The 12678-nt window shown below is 39.3% G+C and overlaps 1 protein-coding gene across 4 annotated transcripts in view; it reads right to left on the reverse strand.

Annotated features, from left to right (window-relative positions):
• LOC139570097 (cGMP-dependent protein kinase 1-like) overlaps positions 1 to 12678 on the reverse strand; it is a 195037-nt gene that overhangs the window by 53254 nt on the left and 129105 nt on the right. For all 4 annotated transcript variants that reach the window (XM_071391632.1, XM_071391631.1, XM_071391629.1 and 1 more), the window contains exon 4: positions 5821 to 5926. In XM_071391632.1, the coding sequence (XP_071247733.1) occupies positions 5821 to 5926 (106 nt within the window). The remainder of the gene's footprint in view (positions 1 to 5820; positions 5927 to 12678) is intronic.

Raw genomic sequence — 12678 nt, forward strand, 5'->3', positions numbered from 1 at the left:
GTGATCACATAACAACATATAAAGCAACATGTGCTAAATAAATAAACTCCACATGTGAGAACATGATCTCATGTGAAATTAATGTGAAATAAATATGACAACATGGGGATGCAACATTTCAACACGTGATAACATGAAATTACATTTGAGCACATGTGAAACCCGAGGTGTAAAATGTTGTTTAGAATACTTTACTTTAAAAAGGAACAATTTACATTAATTCAATTTAAACAGTCATGGTCCCCTGCAGGTTTTGTCTAGTTCCCAGTTGGTTCCAGGGACATTTTTAGTTGTTCTCAGAATGTTTAGCCTTGGTGAAAACACAGTAAATCTACAACTAACTACTGTATTTTTACAGCTAAATGAAGGTGTTAATGGACAACATGCTGAATACTTTGGATTCAACCTCAATTGGGATTTGAACTCATAACCTCTTAATTTCTAGCAACCTGAAGTTCTTGATGAGCCACCAGGTCTATGGACATCATGGAGATTGGCTATATATTTATTGTCAAGAACACATTTCTGCACTTTGTTTAAAGTTGCAGTAAAAATAAGGTAAATATATACAACAACTTGAAGGTGTTATTTCTATAAAATGACAGTATGCTGCTGTGTTATGATTTCAATTACAGTAAAATCTTGTATAATTTTGTACAGTGAACAACATTTTGATGGGATTGAACTAATAACCCCTTGCTCACTACCAACCTGTAATGTCCTGTTACAATGCAGCTACACCACCAGATCCGTGAGTGGAAAAGAGATATGGCCACAGACTTATTGGCAAGAGCGGATCTGCACTTTGATCAAAGCTGCCCAGAATCAAGTAAATAACTGTACAATTGTCACCACCAATGTAACAACGTAAAACTAGCAGTGCTCAAAGACACTTGATTTAAAGTATACAAAAATTCTTTGGGATTAGAATTCACAACCACTTGGTTGGGAGAGCATCAATGTTGCTGCAGCGCTTCCAGGTTCAAACTGATTGCTTGGAACTATACTGAACAAAAATATAAACGCAACAACTTCAAAACTGTTACCGAGTTACAGTTCATACGAGGCCGGTTGAACGTACTGCCAAATTCTCTAAAACGGCGTTGGAGGCAGCTTATGGTAGAGAAATGAACACTCAAGAGCTGCACTGTTTAGATGCCAATTCCACGCTCCCTCAAAACTTGAGACATCTGTGTGACAAAACTGCACATTTTAGAATGTCCTTTTATTGTCCCCAGCACAAGGCGCACCTGTGTAATAATCATGTTGTTTAATCAGCTTCTTGATATGCCACACCTGTCAGGCGGCAAAGGACAAATTCTCACTAACAGGGATGTAAACTAATTTGTGCACAAAATTTGAGAGAAATAAGCATTTTGTGAAAATGGAACATTTTCTGGGATATTTTATTTCAGCTCATGAAACATGGGACCAAGACTTTACATGTTGCGTTTATGTTTTTGTAGCACACTCTTAAAAAATAAGAGTATGGTTAGGGTACAGTGTTGTTCCCTGGGGTACAAAATTGTCAAAGGTACACTAAACAGCTACACATATAAACTCACATGGTCCAGTTCAGTACCTGTAGGTATAGGAGATTTTTCTACCCAATATTTTAAATATAAGGTACGATCATCACCGCACTTTAAAATATACAGTGCATTTGGAAAGTATTCAAACCCCTTGACTTTTTGCACTTTGTTACATTACAGCCTTATTCTAGAATGTATTAAATCGTTTTTTTCCTCATCAATCTTCTCACAATACGCAATAATGACAAAGCAAAAACAGGTTTTCAGAAATGTTTGCCAATTACTGTGAAATGTACTAAAACCCACTTGCAACCGGTTGATAGCAAGTTATTGGAAGTTAAACATTAACTTCCTGTGAACCAGCTCCCATTAAGCTTTTGGAATATGCACAAAAACCTCTAAACAGTGCAGCTTTTGCGTGTCACAACTGCTTACTAAAATTGCAAAACTGACAGTGTCAAAAGAGATGCTCAACCTTCTTTAACATAACCATAAAAGCACATAAACGTGTTCAACATTTCCCATTACGGTTTTAGACCATGCCCCCAAATATGCTAATGAGTCCCCGCCAGCACATTGCCTCCACCTACATTTTAAAGTGCAGTAATGATACCTAATCCTGCATTCGTAACCAAGTGGGGAGTGGGAATTTACCACATACGCCTGGGAAAAATCCACTTGAACGTCCTTCCAACTGGTAATTAATAGTGGGGAATGCATCTATCATCCCTGAGCTCCGACTTCTCCCACATGCTGACCTCTGACACCACCTATTAAGGAAATTACCTCGATAACAGCATTTTCGGCAGTTAAATGTAATAACAAAACATTATTTATGAAAAGCAATCTATTAATATGGTTTTTGAACTCCATCATGTGTTTATGGTTGACGCAGCTTGTTGGCCATTCGCCAATTGGAGTTTCTCAACGAGTTCAAAGTACATACAGTAAATGCAAGTGGTATTTACGACTTCACAACTGCTAAATTTCCACCTCCCACATGGTTACGAACGCAGCATTATATATATATATATATATATTGGGTAGAAAAATGTACCATTATAATAGATTATGGGCACATGTACCCTAAAAGGTACTGATGTCAGTTCCTATGTGTAACTCTGAAGGTACCTTACCTGTACCTTTGACCTTTTTGTACACCAGGAACCAAACTGTCCAACAGTGTGCACTATTTTGCACATAACAAAAGAGTCCCATCCTGCACTGCTATTTTAGTTATCAGTTATTCGGACTATTCTAAATCCCAGGTAAGGACATGTTGAATAATAATTAATGCATAAATAAACCACAATGTAAGCATGTAGGTCAAAGTGTGTCAAATATGTAAGTTGAAAAACTGTATTTTAATAGTACAGTGTGTGTATCATAAAGACTCATTTTTGTTTGCAGGGCATTACCTGTGAAATCTCATGTGAAAAATTGAATCCACATGTAAAAGCTTATGATTTCACATGTGCAAAACGTGTAATTCAAAATTCAAAAGGCACTCGCACATCTGAGCTATCTTTTTTGCAGGTGCATGGTAACAGTTGAATAAAATGAAAAAAAAGAAGAACATGTACAAAACGTGGAAATGTCACGTGAAATCATGTGATTTTCCATAAGAGGCAACCAATTCTTGTCTGTCTTAAACCCCCTCTCTAACACCAGCATCATCTGAAGTGGGAAAGTGTGTGCAGTAGTCAGTATTAAACCAGTATTAAACCAGTAGTAAACAGTAGTAAGTCAGTAATAAACCAGTAGTAACTCAGTATTAAACCAGTAGTAAACCAGTAGTAAGTCAGTATTAAACCACTAGTAAACAGTAGTTATTCGGACTATTCTAAATCCCAGGTAAGGACATGTTGAATAATAATTACTGCATAAATAAACCACAATGTAAGCATGTAGGTCAAAGTGTGTCAAATATGTAAGTTGAAAAACTGTATTTTAATAGTACAGTGTGTGTATCATAAAGACTCATTTTTGTTTGCATTTTTGTTTGCAGGGCATTACCTGTGAAATCTCATGTGAGTCAGTAATAAACCAGTAGTAACTCAGTATTAAACCAGTAGTAAACCAGTAGTAAGTCAGTATTAAACCAGTAGTAAACCAGTAGTAACTCAGTATTAAACCAGTAGTAAACCAGTAGTAAGTCAGTATTAAACCAGTAGTAAACAGTAGTAAGTCAGTAATAAACCAGTTGTAAACAGTAGTAAGTCAGTATTAAACCAGGAGTAAGTCAGTAATAAACCAGTAGTAAGTCAGTATTAAACCAGTAATAAACCAGTAGTAACTCAGTATTAAACCAGTAGTAAGTCAGTAATAAACCAGTAGTAACTCAGTATTAAACCAGTAATAAACCAGTAGTAACTCAGTATTAAACCAGTAGTAAGTCAGTAATAAACCAGTAGTAACTCAGTATTAAACCAGTAATAAACCAGTAGTAACTCAGTATTAAACCAGTAGTAAGTCAGTAATAAACCAGTAGTAAGTCAGTAATAAACCAGTAGTAAACAGTACTAGGTCAATATTAAACCAGTACTAAGTCAGTAATAAACCAGTAGTAAGTCAGTAGTAAGTCAGTAGTAAGTCAGTAGTAAGTCAGTATTAAACCAGTAGTAAACCAATAGTAAACCAGTAGTAAACCAGTAGTAAGTCAGTATTAAACCAGTATTAAACCAATAGTAAACCGGTAGTAAATCAGTAGTAAGTCAGTATTTAACCAGTATTAAACCAGTAGTAAACCAGTATTAAACCAGTAGTAAACCAGTAGTAAGCCAGTATTAAACCAGTAGTAAGTCAGTAGTAAGCCAGTCGTAAGCCAGTAGCAAGCCATGGCTCAGGGTTTAAATTTAAGGTTGGGCCTTAGAGCAGCTGCCAATCATACTAAGCGTTTCAGGAAGGAGATGTTTACATACCTCTGGCATGCTCTCTCCTCAGTGAGAGAGACCTCATTCACACACACATTCACGGAAACGCACATACACAAACATGCAGGAACACACACACACACACAAAATCTGGCAGTTTGACAACATCCAAGTCTCTTTGCTACTATGGAACCACTGTAGCTTGTTACCAGGGGAACTACTCCTTTAGAAATGTAATTGATGTGTTTGATATTTGACATTCTGTATTGAAGATAAGAACTGTCAGAAGCTACTTCTCAAATATTATGACATAAAAGCCATGAACACTTGAGCAAGGCACTAAACCCTAAGTGCTCTTGTTAGTCGCTCTGGTTAAAAGCGTCTGCTAAATTACTCAAATGTAAACGTGCACCAGCTGGCTGTAGCTGCCAATGCATGGGGAGAAAGGCATCTTATGTTAACACTAAAAGCTGACTTCATCCAAATCAATTTCATCATTTCCTGCGTGTGACATCATCGGGTCCTTGCAATAAAGGGCAACAGCAGGGCCTCCGGGAGGAGAGATGCTGTCAATACAACATTCTCCTCGGTCTTCCTCGATGATCTATTTCAGTAGTGGAGACTGGAGGAAACTCCAGTTCCAACCACTTACACAGTCATTGAGAAATCACAGAAGGCATGCTAAAGGCTCTGTGTATGCAGATCAGTACTGTACTTGAGGACGTGTGTTGAATGAGTATTTGTGGTCAAACAGATGTTTCCATCTGAATCACTACAGTTGATCACTGGGTGGGAAATCTTCATTCGGGGATGACGATGTCCTTTGTTATTGTTGCGGCATCCTATGGGTTTGCCTGCTCAGAATGGGGGAATTTAATCATGATCCAACCTTTTCTGGAGGAGGCTACTGTATTTCAACATTACCTTCTAGTCAGAGTACACACAAATGGTTCATATAAGTGTAAATCTATTGGTCTGGGACGTCAAACGTTTGTTGGTTTTAGAGCAGAAAACCCACTAAAAAACAGGTTTTAAGATAGAAATCGTCAGGTCTGGAGCTGAAAAATTAAACGCTGGATTACACTCAGCTGTGTAAACAGAAAAAGGGCATAGTGTGATAATGATCAATAAACTGGTGATTTAATATCACCAAGTGGTAATAAATTAATTTAGTGTAAAATACCTGAAGTGTCCAATCACCTGATCCTCATTTGAACATGCATCCAGCAAGTGTCTTTGTTGAACACAGACATCAGTGACAGGAAAAGGGAAGAGGGGGAAGGTGATTCTGTGACTGTCAGAGACTGTCACTCAAACCACAGCCCTCGCTCGAATGGCATCTTAAGGGTGGTGGAGGACAGAGAGAGAGAGAGAGAGAGAGAGAAAGAGAGAGATAGAGAGAGAGAGGAGCCCACCTCTTTAGAAACTCCATATATTCTGCATGTTTGATGAGGCCTGTCCTCATCATAATGGTCTGGAAACACTGGCGGTCGATGGCCCATAACTTCACATTAGTGAGGGCTGAGGAAGAGACAACAAAAATACATTAGACCGAGAAAATAACGACTGTTAGATCACAGGATGTAACAGTCTTATATAATGACAGAATATCAAGAAACGGACAATATAACATTTAATCAATAACATTTTGAAATGTAAATCTAATTAAAAACCGGTGCAGTACACTCATACACTCTTAGAACAAAGGGGGAATCTAAAAGAGTTATTCGGCTGTCCCCATGTACTGTGGAAGCCTTTCCACAGAGGATTCTACCTGGAACCCAAAAGGGTTATTCTATGGGGACAGCTGAAGAACCCTTTTGGAACCCTTTCTTCTAAGAGTGTATCATTGTATCACTGAATCTGCTATGCAGATCATCAGTCATACAGTATCCATGGCAACTCCTGTGGTTAAATCCAAGTCAAGTCATTTGGAACCAGAGCAATAATCCTTCATACCACCACCACCGATGTCTACCCATGATTACCATTCATACCACCACCACTGATGTCTACCCATGATTACCATTCATACCACCACCACCGATGTCTACCCATGATTACCATTCATACCACCACCACTGATGTCTACCCATGATTACCATTCATACCACCACCACTGATGTCTACCCATGACTACCATTTATACCACCACCACTGATGTCTACCCATGATTACCATTTATACCACCACCACTGATGTCTACCCATGATTACCATTCATACCACCACCACTGATGTCTACCCATGATTACCATTCATACCACCACCACTGATGTCTACCCATGACTACCATTCATACCACCACCACTGATGTCTACCATTCCCCTGTATGTTTTCCATGGCAGAGCATCAGTCAGCAAGTTTGAAAAAATAGACTTTTCTTAAAGGGTATACTCTCAAATCATCATCATTATTTAGCACAGCGAGTGCAAAGAGAGATTCTAAACTCCTACACACCCACAATGACCGCTGTGTTGGATCTTGTCAGTGAACCCAAATTGATTTCCTTTAATGGATCATCATCTGTGCTACACAGATGAAGGAGTCTTAGACTGGATGACAGGGGCGACGGAGGAGGAATAGGACATTCCATTTCACCATTCATTATTTATTACTCCGGTACAGGGATGGGAATATACAGTATCATGTGAAAGTTCAACGCATTTTGAGGGAATATCCCAAGTTATTATTATTAGATAAAGACGTTAGGACTTCCCTTGGACACTCGCAGTGTGACAGGGTCCATGACAAGACAAGGCGTTTGCAAGATGCTCCATCAGACTTACTGCATTGTTTATGGTAAATGTGACTGTTTGCTAGTAGCAAAATCCCTCGATGTGTAAGTTCATCATTTATGTTTATTAGTTAGATACTTTCTCTATTACGGCATATATTTATTTACAACAAATATGGTAACATTTCAAAATTAAGGAATTTGGAATTTGAATAAAATGATGTAAAGGTCCTGGATATGCTAATACTGTGCCTTACTTTGGATGAGACAGAGCTGTATTGTCCTACACACTAAAAACAAATGGTTCTGTATAGTGCCAAATAAGGGTTCTTCGGCTCGTAACCATAGCGGAACACTTTTTTGTTCTATATGGAACCTTTTTTGAAGATTCTAAATGGAACCTCTATGGTGCTATAAAGAACCCTCTCCTGAGGTTCTATAAAGAACTATTAAAAAAGGTTCTATATATCACCAAAAAAGGTTTGTCATGGTTACAACCCTTTTTGGGGCTACAGTTGAAGTCGGAAGTTTATATACACTTAGGTTGGAGTCATTAAAACTCGTTTTTCAACCACACCACAAATTTCTTGTTAACAAACTATAGTTTTGGCAAGTCGGTTAGGACATCTACTTTGTGCATGACAAGTAATTTTTCTAACAATTGTTTACAGACAGATTATTTCACTTATAATTCACTGTATCACAATTCCAGTGGGTCAGAAGTTTACATCCACTGCGTTACCTTTGCCTTTAAACAGCATGGAAAATTCCAGAAAATGATGTCATAGCTTTAGAAGCTTCTGATAGGCTAATTGACATCAGTTGATTCAATTGGAGGTGTACCTGTGGATGTATTTCAAGGCCTACCTTCAAACTCAGTGCCTCTTTGCTTGACATCATGGTAAAATCAAAAGAAAATCAGCCAAGACCTCAGAAAAAGAACTGTAGATCTCTAAAAGTCTGGTTCATCCTTGGGAGCAATTTCCAAACGTCTGAAGGTACCACGTTCATCTGCACAAACAATAGTACGCAAGTATAAACACCATGGGACCACGCAGCCGTCATACCGCTCAGGAAGGAGACGCGTTCTGTCTCCTAGAGATGAACGTACTTTGGGGCAAAAAGTGCAAATCAATCCCAGATTGACAGCAAAGCACCTTGTGAAGATGCTGGAGGAAACAGGTACAAAAGTATCTATATCCACAGTAAAACGAGTCCTATATCGACATAACCTGATAGGCCGCTCAGCAAGGAAGAAGCCACTGCTCCAAAACCACCATAAAAAAGCCAGACTACGGTTTGCAACTGCACATGGGGACAAAGATCGTACTTTTTGGAGAAATATCCTCTGGTCTGATGAAACAAAAATAAAACTGTTTGGCAATAATGACCATCATTATGTTTGGAGGAAGAAGGGGGAGGCTTGCAAGCCAAAGAACACCATCCCATCCGTGAAGCACGGGGGTGGCCGCATCATGTTGTGGGGGTGCTTTTCTGCAGGAGGGACTGGTGCCCTTCATAAAATAGATGGCATCATTAGGAGGAAACTTATGTGGATATATTGAAGCAACATCTCAAGACATCAGTCAGGAAGTTAAAGCTTGGACGCAAATGGGTCTTCCAAATGGACAACAACCCCAAGCACACTTCCAAAGTTGTGGCAAAATGGCTTAAGGACAACAAAGTCAAGGTATTGGAGTGGCCATCACAAGCCCTGACCTCAATCCTATAGAAAATATGTGGGCAGAACTGAAAAAGCGTGTGCAAGCAAGGAGGCCTACAAACCTGACTCCGTTACACCAGCTCTGTGAGGAGGAATGGGCCAAAATTCACCCAACTTATTCTGGGACGCTTGTGGAAGTCTACCTGAAACGTTTGACCCAAGTTAAACAATTTAAAGGCAATGCTACCAAATACTAATTGAGTGTATGTAAACTTCTGACCCACTGGGAATGTGATGAAAGAAATAAAAGCTGAAATAAATCATTCTCTCTACTATTATTCTGACATTTCACATTCTTAAAATAAAGCGGTGATCCTAACTGACCTACGACAGGGAATTTTTACTAGGATTAAATGTCAGGAATTGTGGAAAACTGAGTTTAAATGTATTTGGCTAAGGTGTATGTAAACTTCCGACTTCAACTGTATATCTGGGAATCTAATATAAGCCAAATTATACGTAAGATATATTACCACCCATAATAAGACTATACAAGTATCCTATTAAAACGTCTGACTCCATAAAGACGATTTAGCAATATCCAAGAGATTATTTTTGAGTTACAGGATTTATCTCGTTATTAATGATTTGATCAAAAAAAGGCATGAAAGGCATCACATTTGATTCCACTAGAGATGAAATTCTTCAGTACTGGCAATATATTGGCACACATGAGAAACAAATCCAAGATGATGTTAATTCTGGAGCTTGCTGTGTTTTTAAATTGCACATAGCAAACCAACGATGAACATGCTCGATACCAACTGTAAAGTTCCAGACGACATCAGAGCGCAAAATAAAGCAGTTGCAGTCAGAACTTCAAACATGCGAAAAAGAGCACGGTCTGACTAGGTCACGTATACATGACACACAGAGAGATTTGTTGGAACAGAGCTCAAATAGGCTCCAAAGCGACATATCTGACTCGGATACAGATAGCGGGATGGACACACAGTCCATGTCGCTCTCTAGTGTACGAGTGGGCCAAGCTACTAAAATAGCCTCCATTGCAGCTATTGGGACGTGTACAGAGGCTAATCTCAAACAACCCACAAAGCATTGTTGTGATTTCTGTAAAAAGGCAAGGCATTATGGTCAGACGCTGTTGGAATCTTGTCAGTGGAAATCCTCCTGTACATTTCATGCAGCCTGCCTGCCCGCAGAGCAGAACAACCTATTCTGTTAGATGTTGTCACTGTTGTCACCGAAGCGTTCATACGATGCAGAAATGTTGGGATTTAAAGAGGGGTCGACCATCTCCATTCTATTTGCAGCATAGGGTATATTTGGAGCTTTCTCCTAAAATGTTGGATGTTAATTATTTTAATGATGATGTGTTAATCATTTCTTCCTTTGTAACTCAATATATTCCGATATATATACTATATTCCTTTGTCATGGCTATATAGGTTACTTTTGTGAATGTGCTTTCTTTGATGTGTAGAGAGTGCTAGACAAATGTTAATGGCTCCTGTTAAAACACAAAGAATATTTTGTTGTTCTTTGCGTGGTACATATGGCTATGTCCATCTCTACAGTCATGCCCAAAAGTTTTGAGAATTTGCATATACTCCAGAATGTTATGAAGAGTGATCAGATGAATTGCAATTAATTGCAAAGTCCCTCTTTGCCATGCAAATGAACTGAATCCCCCAAAAACATTTCCACTGCATTTCAACCCTGCCACAAAAGGACCAGCTGACATCATGTCAGTGATTCTCTCGTTAACACAGGTGTGAGTGTTGACGAGGACAAGGCTGGAGATCACTTTGTCATGCTGATTGAGTTCGAATAACAGAATGGAAGCTTCAAAAGGAGGGTGGTGCTTGGAATCATTGTTCTTCCTCTGCCAACCATGGTTACCTGCAAGGAAACACATGCCGTCATCATTGCTTTGCACAAAAAGGGCTTCACAGACAAGGATATTGCTGCAAGTAAGATTGCACCAGTCAACCATTTATCGGATCATCAAGAACTTCAAGGAGAACGTTCAATTGTTGTGAAGAAGGCTTCAGGGCACCCAAGAAAGTCCAGCAAGCGCCAGGACCGTCTCCTACATTTGATTCAGCTGCGGGATCGGGGCACCACCAGTACAGAGCTTGCTCAGGAATGGCAGCAGGCAGGTGTGAGTGCATCTGCACGCACAGTGAGACAAAGACTTTTGGAGGATGGCCTGGTGTCAAGAAGGGCAGCAAAGAAGCCCCTTCTCTCCAGGAATAACATCAGGGACAGACTGATATTCTGCAAAAGGAACAGCGATTGGACTGCTGAGGACTGGGGTAAAGTCATTTTCTCTGATGAATCCCCTTTCCGATTGTTTGGGCTATCCGGAAAAAAGCTTGTCCGGAGAAGACAAGGTGAGCGCTACCATCACTCCTGTGTCATGCCAACAGCAAAGCATCCTGAGACCAATCATGTGTGGTGTTGCTTCTCAGCCAAGGGAGTGGGCTCACTCACAATTTTGTCTAAAAACACAGCCATGAATAAAGAATGGTACCATCACATCCTCCGAGAGCAACTTCTCCCAACCAACCAGGAACAGTTTGGTGACGAACAATGCCTTTTCCAGCATGACGGAGCACCTTGCCATAAGGCAAAAGTGATAACTAAGTGGCTCGTTGAACAAAACATCAATACTTTGGGTCCATGGCCAGGAAACTCCCCAGACCTTAATGCCATTGAGAACTTGTGGTCAATCCTATAGAGACGAGTGGACAAACAAAAACCCACAAATTCTGACAAACTCCAAGCATTGATTATGCAAGAATGGGCTGCCATCAGTCGGGATGTGGCCCAGAAGTTAATTGACAGCATGCCAGGGCGGATTGCAGAGATCTTGAAAAAGAAGGGTCAACACTGCAAATATTGACTCTTTGCATCAACTTCATGTAATTGTCAATAAAAGCCTTTGACACTTATGAAATGCTTGTAATTATACTTCAGTATTCCATAGTAACGTCTGACAAAAATATCTAAAGACACTGAAGCAGCAAACTTTGTGAAAATTAATATTTGTGTCATTCTCAAAAATGTTGACTGTATGTATAGATCTGCTACGAAAAGTAATTGCCTTGTTTCTCACAAAATAGCATTAGAACCTTCACCATTGGTATGCTAATATTCGGTACTGTAAACAAAGATGCTACATGTAATTTTCAAATTGCTTGTGAACCAGTTGCATAATTTTTTTAACCTAAAATCATGAAATGTTCTTGATTATTTCATAAATCTGGTTATTTTGTTATTTTCTAGGCAAATCAATGTTCTCTCAAAGGGATGAGAGTTTGAGAGTTTTATTTCAAATATACTGTTTTTATGATGCAGTGATCTCTGATCATCTTTTATATTCATCTGACTGATTTGATAAAATCACATATGAAGTTGCTATTTACCAATCCAATTAGATGAACAGACTATTTTATGTTCATTGAAATATGAATTAATCTGTGATGTCTTGGTTTACCTTCAGTACTGTGTTTTTCTCTCACAAAAAGAATGAAGCATTCCTTTCTAGCAGGGAAGGTAGGGAAGGTGTACCTAAGGACATTTGCCTGTCTAAAGAATGACAATGCTACCCGCAAAAAGGACACTCCTGAAATGATGCTGCTAGGATCATGAACTGCTGGTCTGACGATTGTCTACAGTGAGTACAGTGCTGTCCGTCTGGTTTGGAACACTTCTGTCTGATCCAGAATCAGATGTGTTCAGGGAAGGATTATGTAGTGTGGCCCAGCCCCCGAAGTGACTCTTATCAACTGTAAGCAAGGTTTCCTCTGTGTTGTCATAGGAACGCTGCATTATCTCTCCAACCCCC

The sequence above is a fragment of the Salvelinus alpinus genome, chromosome 3, assembly GCF_045679555.1.
Source record: "Salvelinus alpinus chromosome 3, SLU_Salpinus.1, whole genome shotgun sequence".
Lineage (NCBI taxonomy): Eukaryota > Metazoa > Chordata > Actinopteri > Salmoniformes > Salmonidae > Salvelinus > Salvelinus alpinus.